General features: G+C 47.7%; 1 protein-coding gene across 1 annotated transcript in view; it reads left to right on the top strand.

Annotated features, from left to right (window-relative positions):
- Positions 1 to 274: 274 nt before the first annotated feature.
- Positions 275 to 17,519, top strand: part of ADRA1D (adrenoceptor alpha 1D) — a 43,095-nt gene continuing 25,850 nt past the window's right edge. The window contains exon 1 of the mRNA XM_010136699.1: positions 275 to 1,241. Within this exon, the coding sequence (XP_010135001.1) occupies positions 275 to 1,241 (967 nt within the window). The remainder of the gene's footprint in view (positions 1,242 to 17,519) is intronic.

The following is a 17,519-nucleotide window of genomic DNA, read 5'->3' as shown; positions in this document are numbered from 1 at the left end:
GAGGGCTGGTGGGGTGAGAAGCCTGCCTGCCCTCCATCCCTCCATCCCGGCTGAGAGGGGACCGGGGAGCGTGGCTACCCTCCATGCCTCCATCCCGACTGGGGGGGTGAAGAGCCTGCCCGACTTCGATCGCTCCATTCCGGCTGGGGCGACCGACTCTTAATCCGCGAGGTGCTGAGCGAGTCTTAGAGGGGGCTGTGAGGATCATGCCGGGGAGGCTGCGCCTCGGCATCGCTTTCTCCTCGCCCTCCATGGAGCCCGGACCTTTTCTACAATGACTTTCTCTGAGCTGAGCAATGACAGCTTGAGTGGGAACCGGACGGGACAAGGCAGCCAGAGCGGTGCCAACCGGTCCTGGGGGCTGCAAGGTGCGGAGATCCCCGAGGGCAACGGCACCACGTTGACTTTTGCCTTGGATGTGCAGGCAGTGGGCGTCGGGATCTTCCTGGCCGTCTTCATCCTCTCAGCCATCATCGGGAACATCCTTGTCATCCTCTCAGTGGCTTGCAACAGGCACCTGCAGACGGGCCCCAACTACTTTATCGTCAACTTGGCCATTGCTGACCTGCTGCTTAGCACCACTGTGCTGCCCTTCTCGGCCACCTTGGAGGTGCTGGGCTTCTGGGTTTTTGGGCGCATTTTCTGTAACATCTGGGCAGCGGTGGATGTGTTGTGCTGCTCTGCCTCCATCATGAGCCTGTGCATCATCTCCGTGGACCGGTACATCGGTGTCAAGTATTCCCTCAAGTACCCCACAATCATGACTGAGAGGAAGGCGGGGGTCATCCTCGTGGTGGTCTGGCTCTCTTCCATGGTCATCTCCATCGGGCCACTGCTGGGATGGAAGGAGCCACCACCACCAGATGAGAGCATCTGTAGCATCACAGAGGAACCGGGCTATGCCCTGTTCTCCTCCCTATTTTCCTTCTACCTGCCCCTCATGGTCATCCTTGTGATGTACTTCAGGATCTATGTGGTGGCCAGGCGGACGACCCGGAGCTTGGAGGCAGGGGTCAAGAAGGAGAGGAATAAATCCATGGAGGTCGTACTGCGCATACACTGCCGCAGCGTGCTGGAGGAGCCTCTCTCCAGCAGCCGGAGCAAGGGGCACAACTTCAGGAGCTCCCTCTCTGTGCGGCTCCTCAAGTTCTCCCGTGAGAAAAAAGCAGCCAAGACTCTCGCCATCGTTGTGGGTGTTTTCATCCTCTGCTGGTTTCCTTTCTTCTTCGTCCTGCCTTTTGGTAAGTGACCCTGTCCCCCATCCCGGCCCCTCTGCCCATGGCTGAGCCCCTGGGGACCTGCTCCTTGGGACAAACTGTCAGGATGCATGCATGGAGGTGGGGGATAGGTAACTGACTGGTGAATAAACCAGCGATTAATTAATTCAATTCATTAACTCTTATCCAATATTTATTAATTGGAGTAATATGATCAAAGTAAACACAGATGAATGAAACAGCAGCATAATAATTGGTTTAATTAATTCATTCTGCATTCAGCAGTTTAATTGATGAAGTTCAGGCTAAGGAGGAAGCGGTTCTGTTTCAAAGAGGCTGTAATTATGGCACAGTGGTCTCCAGAGAGCTTTGCTGTCCCTGCACGCAGCCTCCCTTACTCCCATTTTGGGGGAGGGCACCTGGACCACCCTCTGAGGGCCCAGAGCTCCCACCTCTGTTGTGAACTGGTGAAGATGCTGGAGATGAGTGAGGTTTCATCCCCCCAGGGAGCATGTCAGAGTCTGAAGCATCAGCTGACTGCCCAGGATGCCAATGTTGTGCAGAGATCTGGAGCAGGACCTGGTCTTTTCTACAAGGGAGATGGTCCTAGGTGATTTCCCAGGACTGATCCACCTCCTCCAGGAGTCGTCCCCTCAGCTCCTGGTCCTGCCATGGTGCCCATGCCACTGGTGCTTGTTTGGGGTTGTCTGACAAGTTGTGCTCTAAAGTTTTGGCTAGTTGTTTGCCTGGGTGAAAGGGATGCAGCCTCCTGCGTGCAGAGGGAGCTGGGCCAGCACAAAGCCCACTGGGGAAGTATGATGTCCAAAGCAATGTCCCCTTCCAGCATCAGTGCTGCCCACAGCCCATGAAGTGCAGGAAAGCCAGTGCTCTCCATCACCACCTCCTCTAACAACAGGCACCCAGCTCAGGGCACCTGATTAACCCTCTGCATTGGTGTAGCTAAACCTCAGGGGAGGGGGGAAAGAGATTACAATATCTTCTGAACATTGACGTGACCTCTGCGCAGAGCTCAGCAAAGCACAGAGGTCTGTCACTTCGTCTGCTGGGTGGAACCCGCATGTCCCACAGCCCACCAGGGACTTGTGTCCAACTAATCCTGCAGCCAGGGAAATGTTAGAGCTAGCTCTGCACTTTTTCTCTGAATTTTTCAAATCCTCTTGCTTGAGGCTGCCTCTCAAGTCAATGCAAACAGCACCACAGGGCTGACTTTGATCTGCTGAGGTTTGGATCTCCCTCCATCACTGTGGCTCTCAGACCCCTAACTGAGGCCGCTCAATCCTCACCAGTGGAATAATTCACCAGGACCGACAGTGCTTTGGGAGCTGAGGTGTCCCTAGGGTGGTGGCTCAGGGCTGTGGGTGTCTATAGGTCTCCCTGTGCTGCTGTCCTGTGTCACTTTGCTTCAGGTTCTCTCTCTGGGTGAGGGTGGGATTTGGTGAATTTATCTCAGCTCTCTGTAGTGGCAAAATTGCTGCTGTGAAGAATTTTCACCCTGTGTGAGCAGGGGAGTTCATGCTAGAACTCAGGCAGGGAGCAGACAGGCTGCAGTGAACTTCTCTCACTATCAGGATCCTGTTCCTCTGAGTTATTCCCACTACTTGGAAACTGAGAATAAGTATCAGGCAAAAACTTTTCAGTGGGGAAAAATATTTTATTTTGTTTTACCACATCTGTCCTCCCTCAAAACCCTTGAACCAGCTTCTTCACTGATGTAAATCACTACCCTTGCACCGAAGTTGAAGATTAGCTGATTTACACCAGCTAAAAATCCAAACCTCACTCTTCAAGTCCCTCCCGTGAACCCATTCGCTTCCTCCAAGCACACAATTTGCCAAGTTCTTTATAAACATGGCTTTGATCGTTACTTCCTGCTGTATTATACATATAATGTAAACACAGCAAGAGTTCGTTTGTTTTATGACCACAAAATATGCCGCCTTTTATTTCACCCCCCTTTTATTAATTGCCATTTCCTATTCAAACCTCAGAATCATTCGATGATATCTAGAAGGAGAACAGAAACTTCTGCAAGGTCTAACCTCTGGGTTCACAGCTCAGGAGATGGGTCTGAAACTCTGAGAAACCTGCAGAAGTTCAATGTAAATCCACGAACCGCAACATGCCGAGGCCAATTCTCCTTGAAAAGAGGGTGGTGAAGGGTTGAGTAGAACGGCTTTTTTATTTGCTCGTTAGGCAAACCCATGTGAAATAATTTGGGGCCAACTGGAAACACTGTCGATACACTTTTTAATTGAGCTCTTGTGAGAAACAAGAATCACTTCCGATTGAAGTGCAGCGTGATGTTTTGATTTGAGAGTGAATGGAATTTTATCAAAAATGAGCACTCGATGCATTTCAAAGTGCTCTGTCACATTAAGATGAATAAGTGTTCAATTTTCTCTGAAAATACCAAAATGGGGTTTTTTTTCTATTTGACATGAATTTGTAATAGGTTGTCACTGACTTATGCTGTTGACCGACTGTTGTCTGATTATAATTTTTAGGGATGAGTAAATTTGTCAAAAAAAAAAAAAAGACCCCCCAGCTCTACTTAGCACTGACTTAACAAGCAGAAACTTCCGTACAGGCTCTGTGTGAGCCTCCACGCATCTTTGTAACTCTCGGTGGAATAGTCTCCACTTTAGTTACACAGCAGTAATATTTATCGCATCAGTGTCGAGAACCTGAAATAACCACTGATTTTAAATAACGGGACCTATGTGCATGCCATATGTTGTCAGCCGTTTCTCCATGCTTGAATAATCTACAAAGATTCTTCTTTAAGTCAGCTCCAACTCTTCAGTATCTCTGCAGTCTATTTACCAGCTGAGCAATTTAGCTCACCCTTGGGTGTGTGATCCACATCCCCACGCGCAGGATGCCATCACCAGGAGTTTTAATACAATTAACGGTTTCTGAGGCTAATGAGACTCTTAAGCAGCTGGTTGTTCAACAAGAGCTGAAACCCTGATTACTCACATAACTCTTGTGTGGGTTGTGTCTTTTGCTGGGTGTGTGCAGCGGAGCTCTTCCAAGCTGCTTTCTTGGGGGGTCCTGGATGGTGGTTGTGTAGTTTATGCCAGGGTCCCTCTTCCCTTAACAAAGATCTGTCAAGAGAACATAACTGGAGGCTTCTCAGAGATGTAGATAGGCCAGGAATTTAAGAGGGTTTTGTAGGATTCACCTCCCTTTGGTTGTCTCAGACATCCGTGTCTTCATCTCAGCTAGTCAGAGCATCATGGAAATGAGGTGCTAGTTGAAAGGGACCTCTGAAGGTCCAGCTCCCTCTCTGAGCAACACCAATACCAGGTCAATCATTCAAATTTTCCCAAAGCTCCCTTTATCTCTCTGAGGGGAGCATCTGAGGGTGTGACTCACCTGACCTATTTTGGACACCCTCCTTAAGATGAGGTGAATTGTGGTTTCGATCTGCCTCTTCCTCTCCTTTGACTATAGAAGCAGGCAGGGGCAACTACTGGTTGTTGCATGGTGTCTGCAGGTGATGGTGTCTGCACTGCAGGTGTTTCCATGTGTTCTAGTGTAGACTTTTTGAAGTCTAATGGAATCAAGATGCCCAAGTGAGAGAAAGCTCAATCCTCTGTCAGCTCAAGCCTTGGCTGGAGAGAGAGAATAGACAGAGAAACTCTCTCTTAAGTCACGCAAATATGAAGGTTTCACTGTCTAAGAACTGGCTAGTGGAAGACCCTGCTGAAAGTTAGGTGCTGGATTTGTCCTTGCAGTAGGGCATCTATCAAAGAGTCGAGGAACCAGAACCTCTTCTATAACATCTAGAGAGACATTCACCTGCTTTCTCAAACCTGATCCAGGAGGAAGGAAATAAGAATAGGAGGAGGGATGAAGCCCTGCTCTCACTCTTCAGGGGATGGGGAGCATGCAAAGACAATGAGACCCCAAATGGGACCATCTCAGGAGTGGAGGCAAAGACCTTCTCCATCACCACCCCAGAAACATCTAAGAGGAAGAAAACATCCCTTGGGATCGAGGATGCACTAGCCAGTACCCAGGATGGTGATTTACATTTCAATTGTTTTCTAAGAAACACTGTCTAGTCTGGGTGGTGGGCTTCCATGTTTGTTATTCTTTGGATTTGTTAAGAAATCAAGACCAGTGTGAGAAAGGCACAGCAACACCCATAGCTGGAGCCACACAAGGGTGAAGGCCACAACGCTTCTCTCTGTCCCTCCACAAACAGCGGGCTACCCAGAGAAGGAATGACTTCAGACATCCCTCCGTATGGGCAAACCCTTCCATATTCATGGTCCTATGTTTGTTTTGGGGGTGGTGACTTGGCAGTGGAAGCTGCTGCTAATTTCCAGCAATGATTCGGAGAAAAGGTGTCTGGCTTTTTTACCTGATTGCCGAAAGAAAGGCAGCTGCTGCACCAACCAGGCTCAGTAAGGTCTCCTCCAAGCCAAAACTGACATAATTCTTGTAGGTGCTGTTCTTCACAGTGTAGAAGTCCTTTCACAAAACACTTTGCAGAAGATGGGCTCACAGGGGCATAGTAGTGCTCAAGCTTCAGCAGCTGCCACTAGTAAAATAAATGATGGAGAAGACAACGTAGGTAGAAGCATATTTCAGACAAGACCAAGTCTGTTCTGGTAGAAGTGTACAATCTAATTCTATTCTGGCAGGAGATCATTTAGCATGGTTTCCTCGGGAAAAAAGGGCTTACGTCATCACTCCGTGCCTGTGTGCGTGTAAGCCTTTCCCCGCCACTTGATGACCTCTTTCATCAGTCTCAATCACATTTGAGGAAGTGCCCAAACTCCTCAGTATACCAAGTCCCTATAAAAAATGGGCAGATGGTGAAGAAGTGGGAACTGTTATTGTCTTCCTCACAGAAGGAAGGTTGCAGAGAGAGCTTAGCCCCTGGTTAGACGTCATAAAATACTTACTGAAAATCCACCACGAGACACAATGCCACAGAAACCCAAGCTTTAGTTTTGTGGTGCATAGAAGGACCTGATCAAAAGTGTGATTTAAAAGGAGAAGGGTGAAAGAGACTGTTCAGTTACTTTGATTGTCTCTTGTATCTCCTGAAATTTTCTGAGATACAGTGGAATTTGCGGAACCGACATGGAAAAATGGCAGCTGTTTTGAAATAATTAACTATGGCTCGGAGAATCAAATCAAACTGGAACAAGAGCAATTGCAGTGAACTCTTCCACCTGCCACACCTGCCCTGTTGATCCTGGTCCACTGGAACCATGCATTCATTAAAAATGCCAGCAAAGACACGGACACCAAGTCTCAAACCTGCTAGGTACTAGGCTCCAGTTTGATTTATTGGACACCACTCAGGCAAGAGGCAAAGTTCTCCTCCTTTGCTTTGCACCCAGGATACCAGGACAAACTTGAGAAGTGGGCCCAGGTGAACCTCATGAGGTTCAACAAGGCCAAGTGCAAGGTCCTGCCCCTGGGTCGGAGCAACCTCCGGTATCAGCACAGGCTGGGGATGAAGGGCTGCAAAGCAGCCCTGAGGAGAAGGACTTGGGGGTGCTGGGTGGAGGGAAAAGCTGGACAGGAGCTGGCAACGTGCACTCTCAGCCCAGAAGCCACCCGTGTGCTGGGCTCATCTCCAGCAGCGTGGGCAGCAGGTCCAGGGAGGGGATCCTGCCCCTCTGCTCTGCTCTGGGCAGACCCTACCTGGAGTACCTTTAAAGGTCCCTTCCAGCCCAAAACATTCTATGATTCTATGATGTATCTATCACATGGGCTCATGACAAATTAGCATAAATTCATTAAATTGCAGTGGATGGATGGGTCTTCCAGCCCATATCCCTTTCTCAGAGAAAGATCATTTGGCCCCAAACCATTCCTGACCTGTTTTGTGAGACTGTTCTTAAAGCATTGCAGCGAGGGCAAATCCATTGCTTTCCCAGGCAAATTACGCTGTTACTTAAGCAGCCCTCAGATTCCTGCTTCTCTTTTTCCAGGTCACAGGGTCTGCAATGACTTTAGGGCTGTGTTGCAGCCTGCCAGAATGTCATTCCTAGGGCATTGTAACAGGGAAGCCTGTGATGGGCATGGCTCAGGGACCCATGGGGGTGTACAGCCCACTGAAATAACACCAGAGGAATAGTCCAGGCACAGGGAACCTGGCTGGGTGTCATCTTCATTGACTGTGTCTGTCTAGAGATCATACTGTGGAAAAGTGACCTGTGAGCTGGGTTTCTCTCCAGGGAGAACGTCAACATCCTACAGAAGGGCACAAGAGAGAATTACGAATAGGTGCATGGATGACGAGCCTGTGAGTAAATTATGTAGCTAAAGCGTTTCTCGGTGTTCATTCACTCCCCGTACCCTAGTGCAGAAGCCTCTAGAGTGCAGAAGAATGAGGAGAAAATCTATATGTAGCCGGAAATAGCCGGGGGGCGGGGGGGGAAGAAAAAAAAAAGATTATTTGTAGCCTGAATGAGTGCAGGAGGTTCCCTTCCTACCAGCTGCCCTGTGCAGAGCCCAGAGACAGGTGGAGGGGTTTAGCACAGTTCCTGCTGTTACAAGAGGTGCAGCATTCTGGATCTCAAAGAGTGATTTGGACACCCAAGTTTGAACACATGCTTTGCCTCTGCCCCGCCAAGGGATGCGTTGAAGTGACTGGGAATAGGACCCAGATCTCCCACGACCTATGTATGGGATTACTCTGCTTCCAGTCCACCCTCCGCACCACCAAATAAAACTATTTAAAGGCAAATGTCTGTTTTTATATTGCAGTGTCTTGACGCATCTGGAGGCAGTTGCTATAATAGATGTACCACAAACAGGAAAAAATAGATCTTGAAAAATTTAAACCTACTGTGGGCAAAATGTTATAAAATCTCTCAACAGTTTGGAACCAATACCAAAATACACCATATAACATGAAATACATCTATATTAAGCTGGGTATGACGATTTTATTATATTTGCACACACAAAGTTTTGTCCTAGATATTCTGGGAAGGAGCTTTTAATTAGCCTGATCTATATTCGTCAATTTATATTTGGATATATACTTGCTCATTAATTCTCATAATCTGGTTAATGAGATGTAACAAAGATTGAGCGGAAGAGTGGGGATGCTCTTTTGTGTGATCATGCCAGGTGGTTGTTTAATCTCTTGCTACCAGCTTGGTTTTAATTGAGTTTGCCACAATAAACAGCATGAACTAGGTACTAACAACTGCGTCACGTGTGCAAGTTGGGGGTGTTGAACCTGGAGCAGAGAAGGCTGCAGGGAGACCTTAGTGCGGCCTGTCAGTGCTGAAAGGGGCTCCAGGAAAGCTGGGGAGGGGCTTTTCAGCAGGGGCTGTTGGGACAGGACAAGGGGTGATGGGTTCAACTGGAAGAGGGTGAATTTAAACCAGATATTAAGAAGAAATTCCTCCCTGTGAGGGTGGTGAGACCCCGGCCCAGGTTGTCCAGAGAAGCTGTGGGTGCCCCATCTCTGGCAGTGTTCAGGTTGTCCAGAGAAGCTGTGGGTGCCCCATCTCTGGCAGTGTTCAAGGACAGGGCTTTGAGCAACCTGGTCTAGCAGAAGGTGTCCCTGCCCATGGCAGGTGGGTGGGACTAGATGATCTTTAAGGTTCCTTCCAACCCAAACCAGTCTGTGATTCAATGAAATGACTGTAAAAGCTTCATGCTACCTGTAGGGTTTTAATTAGAAGTGTGCTCACTTGAATGAGTGCACACAGCACTTTTGCTCAAGGGCCTTCAGAAAATAAGTGTATTTCCGTGGGAAAGAAACATGAATTTTCTTGCAGTTCATCAGTCATGACTTTTACTTGACATGATTTTACTTGATGTGACGAAAAATAGGGGTTTGAGGCTGCAGTTCATCTCATTCTAATAAATGGTCAGATAAGTCGCACCCCAAAAGCACCAGTGACCCCTCAGTGCCTCTGAGGAAGGCCAAAAACATTTTAAAAATGTCTCTAGAGACAGTAAAATGTACCTTTTTCTCCTTGGAGAGCTGTGAAAATAAAAATATTTCTGTTTGCAGATTGTTTGGTCATAACTGAGCTAAGTACTTTCAGATACCTGTGAGGAACCAGACCCATCTTTCCTTGCCGCTGGTGTGGCAGAGACACTGCAGAGACAATAATTACCCTGAAATTACACTCTGTAAATGTCAGAAACCCAAGTTTTGCAAATGTAATTTTCACTTTAACCTTGTCGATCTTTTGAGTCCCTAGCTTTGCACCTTCCTGAGTGTTCATTTAGCACTTTTATTATACAGGATGCAGCGTAACTTGTCTGCAAGCTCTTGCTCTGTGTGTTCCGTGGACACCAACAGTTCACCACAGTGGTCAAAACAATTTTTAACACATAATCCAACTGCAAAGCAAAGAATGTGAAAATCTATTAAAATATTTGTTCTCTGTATGAGAAAATAAATCTCTGCAACAGCTGAAGCCCAAATTCAGCAGCTGCAAATGTTGTGGCTTGTGTATCACATTTTCAGCAATCATCTTTCCGTGGACACTGGTGGGATTTTGAGTAGTGCCTCCAGCCACATCTAGTTTTTAATATAAACTCCTAAATTCAAGCAGCTGATGAGGACAGGAGCTGCCTGGGAAAACCAGAGATTTCTTTGACATTTCCTTTTCCACATAAATTCAATCCAGGACAATACAGTTCTATCCCCGGAAATTTCTATATGGTCCATGACCCTGCTGGATATATATTTTGCCTGTTTCTTACCCTTATTGTCCTTTACATGGTGACCCTCCTCTTTGGGCTACAGTTCCTGGTATACCCCACTGTCTCCCACTGAAACATGGTACAAGTGCTAGTCTAGGTTGCGTCACAGGTCATACCATCTTCCAGACAAGTAGTGTTAGGAAAGAAACTGAACTCAGAAGAATGACATTGCCATTGACAATAGAAAGCATTGCGGGGAGAATTTGCTTGGTGTTTGGGCAAAACAAGGCTGTAAAGAGCTTCTGGCATGTAATGTACGCAGTGAAACATCCAGTTTTCCAATTATTAGATCATAGAATCATAGAATCCCAGGTTGGAAGGGACCTCAAGGATCATCTGGCACGTTTAGACTCTTTAGACCAACCCAAGGGGTTCCATCTCCTTACTCTTGCCACACTCAAAATTCTGAGGTCCTCCTAAGGCACCTCTCTTTAAAAGTGGGGGGTTGGTCCATCATTCCTTACAGAGTAACTTGACCCTTTGTGTGTTGAGTGGATTCTCCGGAGGCTGTGAATCAGCTTTGCTCTCTGAGCAGACACTTTCCTAGAAATGGCTGGCACCAACTATACTTTGTAAATGGGGTTTTCTGCTCTATGTTGTGAACTAATTACATCCTCTCCCTGTCATGTGATAATGAGACAAGGCTATGTGTGGTCTCATAACCCTGAGACCGTCATTCGCTTTCTCTTGGGTTGTCATCAAGGCAGATCCATTGCATGCATCAACCCAAAGGACCTCTTCAGAGGATAGCCAGTGTTTTATTCTTCTGTGCATTGGCTGTTAGATGGTGGTGCGGGCATTGGTGACTCCTGCTGATGGACCAGGCCCCAGAGGATGATGGCTGCAGTGAAGTTCATGGTGTTGTCTTTTCATTCTTCACAGCAGGTGCTACATCAGGATTATCACTGTGGCTATATCCACTCCCATTCCAGCAAGCAAACCCTACACTTTCCCTAGCAAAGTAGTGTCGAGTCCCCTCAGGGCTAGTCCACTCTGGAGGAGACATACACATGCTCATCGACACCGGGTCATCTCTGGATTTCACAAGGTATCTCAGTGGCTCTGAAGCTTAATCCTTATTTCGAGCCATTTTCAGTGCAAAAGGGTCTGCAGTAACATACCAGTTGTCGGCAACATGTCAAAGAAGGATTTCGGTAATCCAAGGGCACTGTCCTTCTGGAGGACCTCACACATGGGACAAGTCCAACCTTTTATCCCATCAGGTGACCATGTAGCTCCTGTTGGGTGGCAACTTCTCTATAGGCAAGGTCTTCTCTGTGGAGCATGTGAGAGCACAGGAGGCTTGGGGTGCAGTGAGGCTACCAAGGTGCTGGGAAGGCTGGACTGGCAACCCTTCTTGCCACCAACAGCCCCGAGGTGGCAGGGCTTTGAGGTTCCCTGAGGTGACCCCACCACAGAGGGTTTGCTGAGCCCCAAAACAGAACTGTCACCTTTCTCTCCTAATGCTCAAACTCCCAAGAGCATTTCCAAGGGCCAGACGAGTTTTATAGTCTTGTTTTTGTTGCCCACCTGCTCATAATTTAGTTGTGGCTGAAAGGGCTTGGTGATTTAGGAGTGAGGGTAGTTCATGAGGAATAGCTTCAGTATTAAAGTTCAGCAGCTGGCTGCTTTCACAGGAGAGCTGATGTATGATTTGGCAGTTAATTGCCATTCTTATTTGCTGTAAATATTGCCTTTAAAATGCAGTTAGGAACACTGAGTGATGAGCTCTTCCTTCTGAGGGTTTTGCCTCTCCATCCAGAGATCTCTCAGCCCTTTGCACCTGTGTCTGAACATGCATTCCCAAATATCCTCCTCCTCCTCCCCTTCCTCCCAAGCAAATTCCAGCCACCGCAATGCAAAAATGAAGTCTCTGGTGGGTATTGATTTGTTACATCAACAATCTGCTCTTTGGGCTAGTGAGGAAATCTGTCTGAGAGGTAGAGGTAGCATTCACACCTTCCCACACAACACACTGGGGACAAACTTGTCCCGGTGGTGCCAGCTCCATAGTTCAAAGGACTAAATAGGAAGAAGGGAAACACGCACAAATGTCATCAGGGAGGCAGAGAACACATCTGTTTCAACGCTGTTTGTCATCACTTTTGGCTAGGGAAACTGAGGCACCACTGACGAACCTGGGGCCACTTGGCAGCTTGCTAACACACCAGCTACTTCTGCCTGTCCTGCTTTCTCTGTTTCGGTGCTGTATAAAACTGTCTCATGGAAACAGAAGACTGTACTTCTCCGTGCACCGTAATTTATGGATGTGATTAGCCCAAGGAGGGATTTACTGAAGAGGCTGGAACAAGATGTGGCTTTTGAGCTACTCCTCATGAATAGCCTTTCTCTAAGAGGGCTCCTTAGTTAATGCATTTAGAGCCGAGCCAGAGAACCACCAGGTCTGGTGGCAGAGAACCAACTGCCAGCTCACTAAAGAGAGGGCATTTCCTCCTCCCAGGAAGTTTCTAACCCAAGGCAATTCATGGATCAGCCATTAAGGCCTCTGAAATGCAACTCTTATTTTTACCCCCTCCAGTAGCTGAAAAAAAAAAATATCCAAAACACGTGCAAGAGGTTCCTGCTGGGAGATATCCCTGCCCCAGACGAGTCCAAGCTGCCTTTCCTGTTGCTCACAGTGGGTACATGGGTGGCACTCAGTAAACGAAGACCAGCAAGAGGGAGCAAGTGCTGGACTGGCCACAGCCAGCTCTCTCCAAGCCCAAGAAGCATGCCTGGAGCAGTACAAGCATGAGGTGGTTGGTGCCACTTGTGTTCAGGACCTCTTCTGTTCAGCGGTTTGGTTTCTTATCACGGTTAATGGGATCTGTATCAGGAGCTGTTTCACCTGATCTCCTGAATTCAAGAACTCCTGGCTCCATTCCTCTCCAGAGCTGTTGCAATGTGAAGTTCCAAGGCTTCAAATCCTCCAAAAGGTGTCCATGATGGGAAACAAAATAAACGAGGAAGCCCTGCAAGAGATCTCCCATGTGAGGATCAATCGTGAGGACACTGAGCAGGGCACAGCCCCCACTACAAACGAAGGATGCCCCAGCCTTTGCTGGAAGAGCTGTGCTGGAGCTCGGTCCAGGTCTGCCACAGACAAGACCCTTGTGAAAGCGTTTAGATGAGGAAAAGGCAAAAAAGAATCTTGTTTAGCAGGAAATTAATATGCTAAGTCTAAACCTGATGATTTGTACTATAATGGCAGTGAGGAATAGGGGTATCTTCATGGCAAGGTGCTTGTGGCAATGAGCCAAGAGGAGGTTAGGGCAGTGTGACTGGGAAAGGGACAGGAACCCTCCCTGCAGCACGAGGGTGGTCTGGAACCAGACATCACCACCCCAGGACGGGCTGAGGGGAGGAGGTAACAAGCACAGTGGCCTTATGCCACATCTCATCCCTGGCTGTTTTCCAGCTGCAGATTTGCTCAACCAGCCTCACAGATCTCTGAGAAACAGCCCATGGGTAATGATAGGGATTGTGGAGGGTACTGCCACCAAAATCCAGGGACTCAGAGCCACTTTCAAGTTCCTACATCACCAGATGAAGCTGGCAGTGGTGTTATTTCTTGCCCTAGGTGAGAGCCCTCTCACCTGAGTCCCGGGCAGAGGACACAATACATGTATTCCCACCCCAGAAGTGTTTTCAGAAATGCAATTTGAAAGGGTGTGGGGCACACACACACACTCACAACACGACAGTGGATACGCCATTTGCTGCCCACCAACCTCGTTTGAGCACAGGCAGCAGAGGACTTGAGTTCAGAGCAGCTGCCAGCTCTCCAACCTCTGCCTTTAAAGCCAAGTTCTCTAGGAGGCACTTGTCAAACTGCACCAGGAAAGTTTTTCAGGCATGGGCTATTTCTGTTCCCAGGGTCCCTTCCATAGGAATTATCCAGAAAGCTGTGAGGATGTGTTGTGAAGGCATGCTGGCAGCCAGCCACTGGCTTGTCTGCCTCCCTCAATACCACACTCAGGCTGGGGATTTTGTGAAACAAAACAGAATGACTTCACATCACAGCGTTTGCTTCCCGTGTATTATTCTCTGAGACAAGCACACAGAGGGAGGAAGAAGGCACAAAACACAGAGTTTTTCAAATTTCCCAAACCATTCTATGGTTCTATGATGCTATGATCCCAGAGCATTTATCTACAGTACAAGACACATAAGCAACCTTAGGGTCTACCTTAGGATGACCTGTATTTCACCCTGGATTGCTTTTCCAATAAATTAAAAAGAAAACCAGACACCCTCATGGAGAACACTTCTGATAACCTGCCCACAGAAAACAAACATTTTTTTCTCTGTCCTATAAACTGAATCATAGGTTGTGCCCCCAAAGCTTGGTGTCTTGGTATGTCAATACCTTTCCCTCAGATACACCCTTCCACAGGCTAATTCTGAAGCTGTGTCCTGAAAATAAAAATTAAGGGGTCACTACTGCTTTCTCAGCTGGCCCATGAGGAGTCAGTCTGGCTTCCCTTACATCGTTGTCAAGCATTAAACAGTGCACCTAATGCTTCAGTGCAGGAATAGTAGGAAATATATAGAAAAATCTTCGAAGGAAGAGCTTAATCTTTGCTGAGTGGCGGAGACAGGGAAGAAAAGTCATCTAAATGACTTTACTCCTCTGACCTGTCCATTTCTCCTGCAGGCTCCATCTCTTGGTATGTTTATCCAGGCAAGTAGGACCCAGCTGGCCACATAGATGGAAAACATGGAGTTACCTGCCAGTGGTGGGTTTGGCCTCTCCATTTAGGACACATAGCGGCAGTAAGGATGTTGGATAGGGTGGTGGTGTGCATGAAGCTTATCCCATCACAGCTTTAGGTCTTTCCCTGCTGATGCTGAGAGGTGAGAAGGAACTCAGAAACACACAGCATGACACGTGTGATGCGCACACTTTTCCTGGGCTTCACGAGCATCCGCTGATGACCACGGCGAGCAGCACGGCTACTGCTCTCCTACAGGATGGATCCATGAACTTCCTTCAAAGGTCAGGGGAATCAGTATGTGAGTGGTTTCATTTTTCTGCTGCAATGAGAGAGCAAAGGAAAGCATTTACATTCGAAACAGAACTTGCCCAGTGTTTGAGGCTGTTGGAGTCAAAGGCAGCAAGGGCAGCAGTCTGAGTGGAGATTACGTTGAGCGTGGCCATCACCCTCTCAGAGTTTATTCCACACATTCAGTTGGAAAAGGTCTGTTCTCTCTCTCTGCACACCCATCAGCAGGCATGTAGAGAAAACACAGGTGACTAAATTAGCATCCTAAAGTATGGAACAAAAATAATTTGATCCAAACCCAAGCATTTACCGCTCAAAGCAGAACTGCGTGACTCACAACAGAATTCAGACAACCAATTGGAGAACATGTCCAGAAATGTGATCACATCTGCCATCCCATCAAGTGCATTGACAATCCTTCAAGTATATTCTTCCTTCGTAGTTCTCCATCTGCCTCGTCGTCCTCCTGTTTCTCCTCCTATCTGTACCCCTGGGTGGCTCTGGTGTGCAAACACCACAGACAGCTGTCACCATTTTGAGGAAGGAGTGGCTGCCACTGCAGATCACCATGTTGCGTGATCCTGCTTGATGAGCCTCAAGCATGCCCAGTTCCTGCCCCTCTGCTGCCTGTGCCTTTAGGGAGATCATTTTGGAGCCTACTGCATCCAACTCTTAGAAACTTTATTATCTGCAGTGGGAACATATCCCTGCCTCATTTGCAACCATTTAGTTTTGTGTCCATATCAGCTTCTTCCTTAAGTAGTTATATTCTTTTCTTGGCTTTCACCCTCCTGGGAGACAGGTCTTCTTACCCTGTAGACTCTTTTTGCTGCATTGGACAAGCAAAAATTCATCCCACCTACTGAATTCCCTTTTGCCTTTATCATACATATTCCTCCACTGGTCCATCTGGATCTATTCCCCTTTAGAAGAACACTGATGCTTTGGATGTTTTGTGAGACCAACCTTGTACTTCACGCTCAAACTCTTGAAGGTGCACCAGACCAATGGGTGACTGGGCAAGCAGACCTTTGTGTAATTCTGATGTCCTGGTTAGCAAAGGTACTGGCAGATCACATCTCCACTTGGAGAAGAGGTGGAGAAGGAAATGACCTGCACTGTGTTGCTGGATGTCCCCTGCGATGGCCACTGTGTAACCTGTGCAGCTTGGTGCTCTGGCTGTTAAGGCAGCGCTGGGGTTGGACTCTTCTGAGTTATGCCACAGACATCTCCAAGGAAAAGTGTCTAAAAAATTAAATGGATGCTACCCACCGTTTTCAGATGCATGCTCAGAATTGTACCAGAGGGTTTATTTCACAAGTCCACCATTTTCGCTGCCATTTTGCTCCATAAGGGAGTCTGCAAAGGACCCTTCTTCCACAGCTGAAAACAGTTCCCAAGGTCACTGGTAGGGCACACCTCGAAGCCACGAGGTCCCCATCAGCCAGTGCTGAAATGTGGATTAAGAAATGCTGCTCCACTGCCAGATATGAGTCATTCTGCCTCTGTAACACTTGCTTACGGTCACCATGGTGACTGGGTCAAGCATCTCAGAAAAATTATCTGGGAAAATCCATTTTTCTTTCCCCCTATTTGTTTCTTGTCACTTCCACATGCCTCCCTCTTGCTCTTCTTCTCCAGCCCAGTAGTGACCTGAATTTAAAGGATAAAGCAGCTCGCAGGGACCAAGGAGACATTATTTTATTCCAAACTTCAATCATCAAGGAGGCAATTCCACCACAAACATTTGAAAAAGGTGTCACACTCCATGAGAAGCCGCTTTGCTTCTGAGGAAAGAGACAGAGAGGCTGGGTCAGCCATAGGTGGTATCAAGACCTTGTTTCCCCACTCCTCCCATGACATACTCCATCAGTAAGGTTCTCAGGTGGACAGGCAGTGGCAGTTGGCCTGGGCTGCAGTAAAGCAGGCTCTCTTCAATTCGGGTGATCATGCATCATACCTCCACCAGCACCCAAGAGAAAGAAAACACCTTGGCACCAGTCACAGGAGCAAAAGATCTCAAGGTTAGAAGCCCCTCTTGGATGAAAAATTTAGGAACCTCTTTCTTTGGCTAGCCATTTATTTATGCTTAGCTGTGCTGTCCAATTTACACTGCCCAAATATCCCATGAGACCCACCTCGCTTTGCAAGTACCAGCCCCTTAGGCAGGGGCTTTGTTTTTCTCCCTCCTCCCCTTGTCATAGCAATGGACATCTCTATCTCTTGGTGTTAGAAAAAATCTTATTCAGAGGTCTGGCAGGCAGCCAGGCAATGGGGTGGGCTTTTTAATGGCTCTGCAAAGTAAGACATGGATTTCGTTGTCTGCATTGGGGTCACCACTGTTGACGCCTGATGCTTGTACCCACAGTTTGTTTCCTTCCTTCCAACAAGGTTGAATACTTCCTCATTTAGTGGCTGTTGATCTCCATCCCACTCCAAATGTCTCTTTTAACCAGCTCTGCTGGTGCTAGGCTGCCTGCTCAGGGAAGTTCAGCACTAGCAATTCTTCCCTTGATTTCATCCTCTCCTAAGTTCTCGTTATTGCATGTTGCTCCATTTAATTCCCTAC

This window comes from Buceros rhinoceros, unplaced genomic scaffold, assembly GCF_000710305.1.
Source record: "Buceros rhinoceros silvestris isolate BGI_N320 unplaced genomic scaffold, ASM71030v1 scaffold6885, whole genome shotgun sequence".
Taxonomy (NCBI): Eukaryota; Metazoa; Chordata; class Aves; order Bucerotiformes; family Bucerotidae; genus Buceros; species Buceros rhinoceros.
This window is presented reverse-complemented; position numbering and strand designations above follow the sequence as displayed.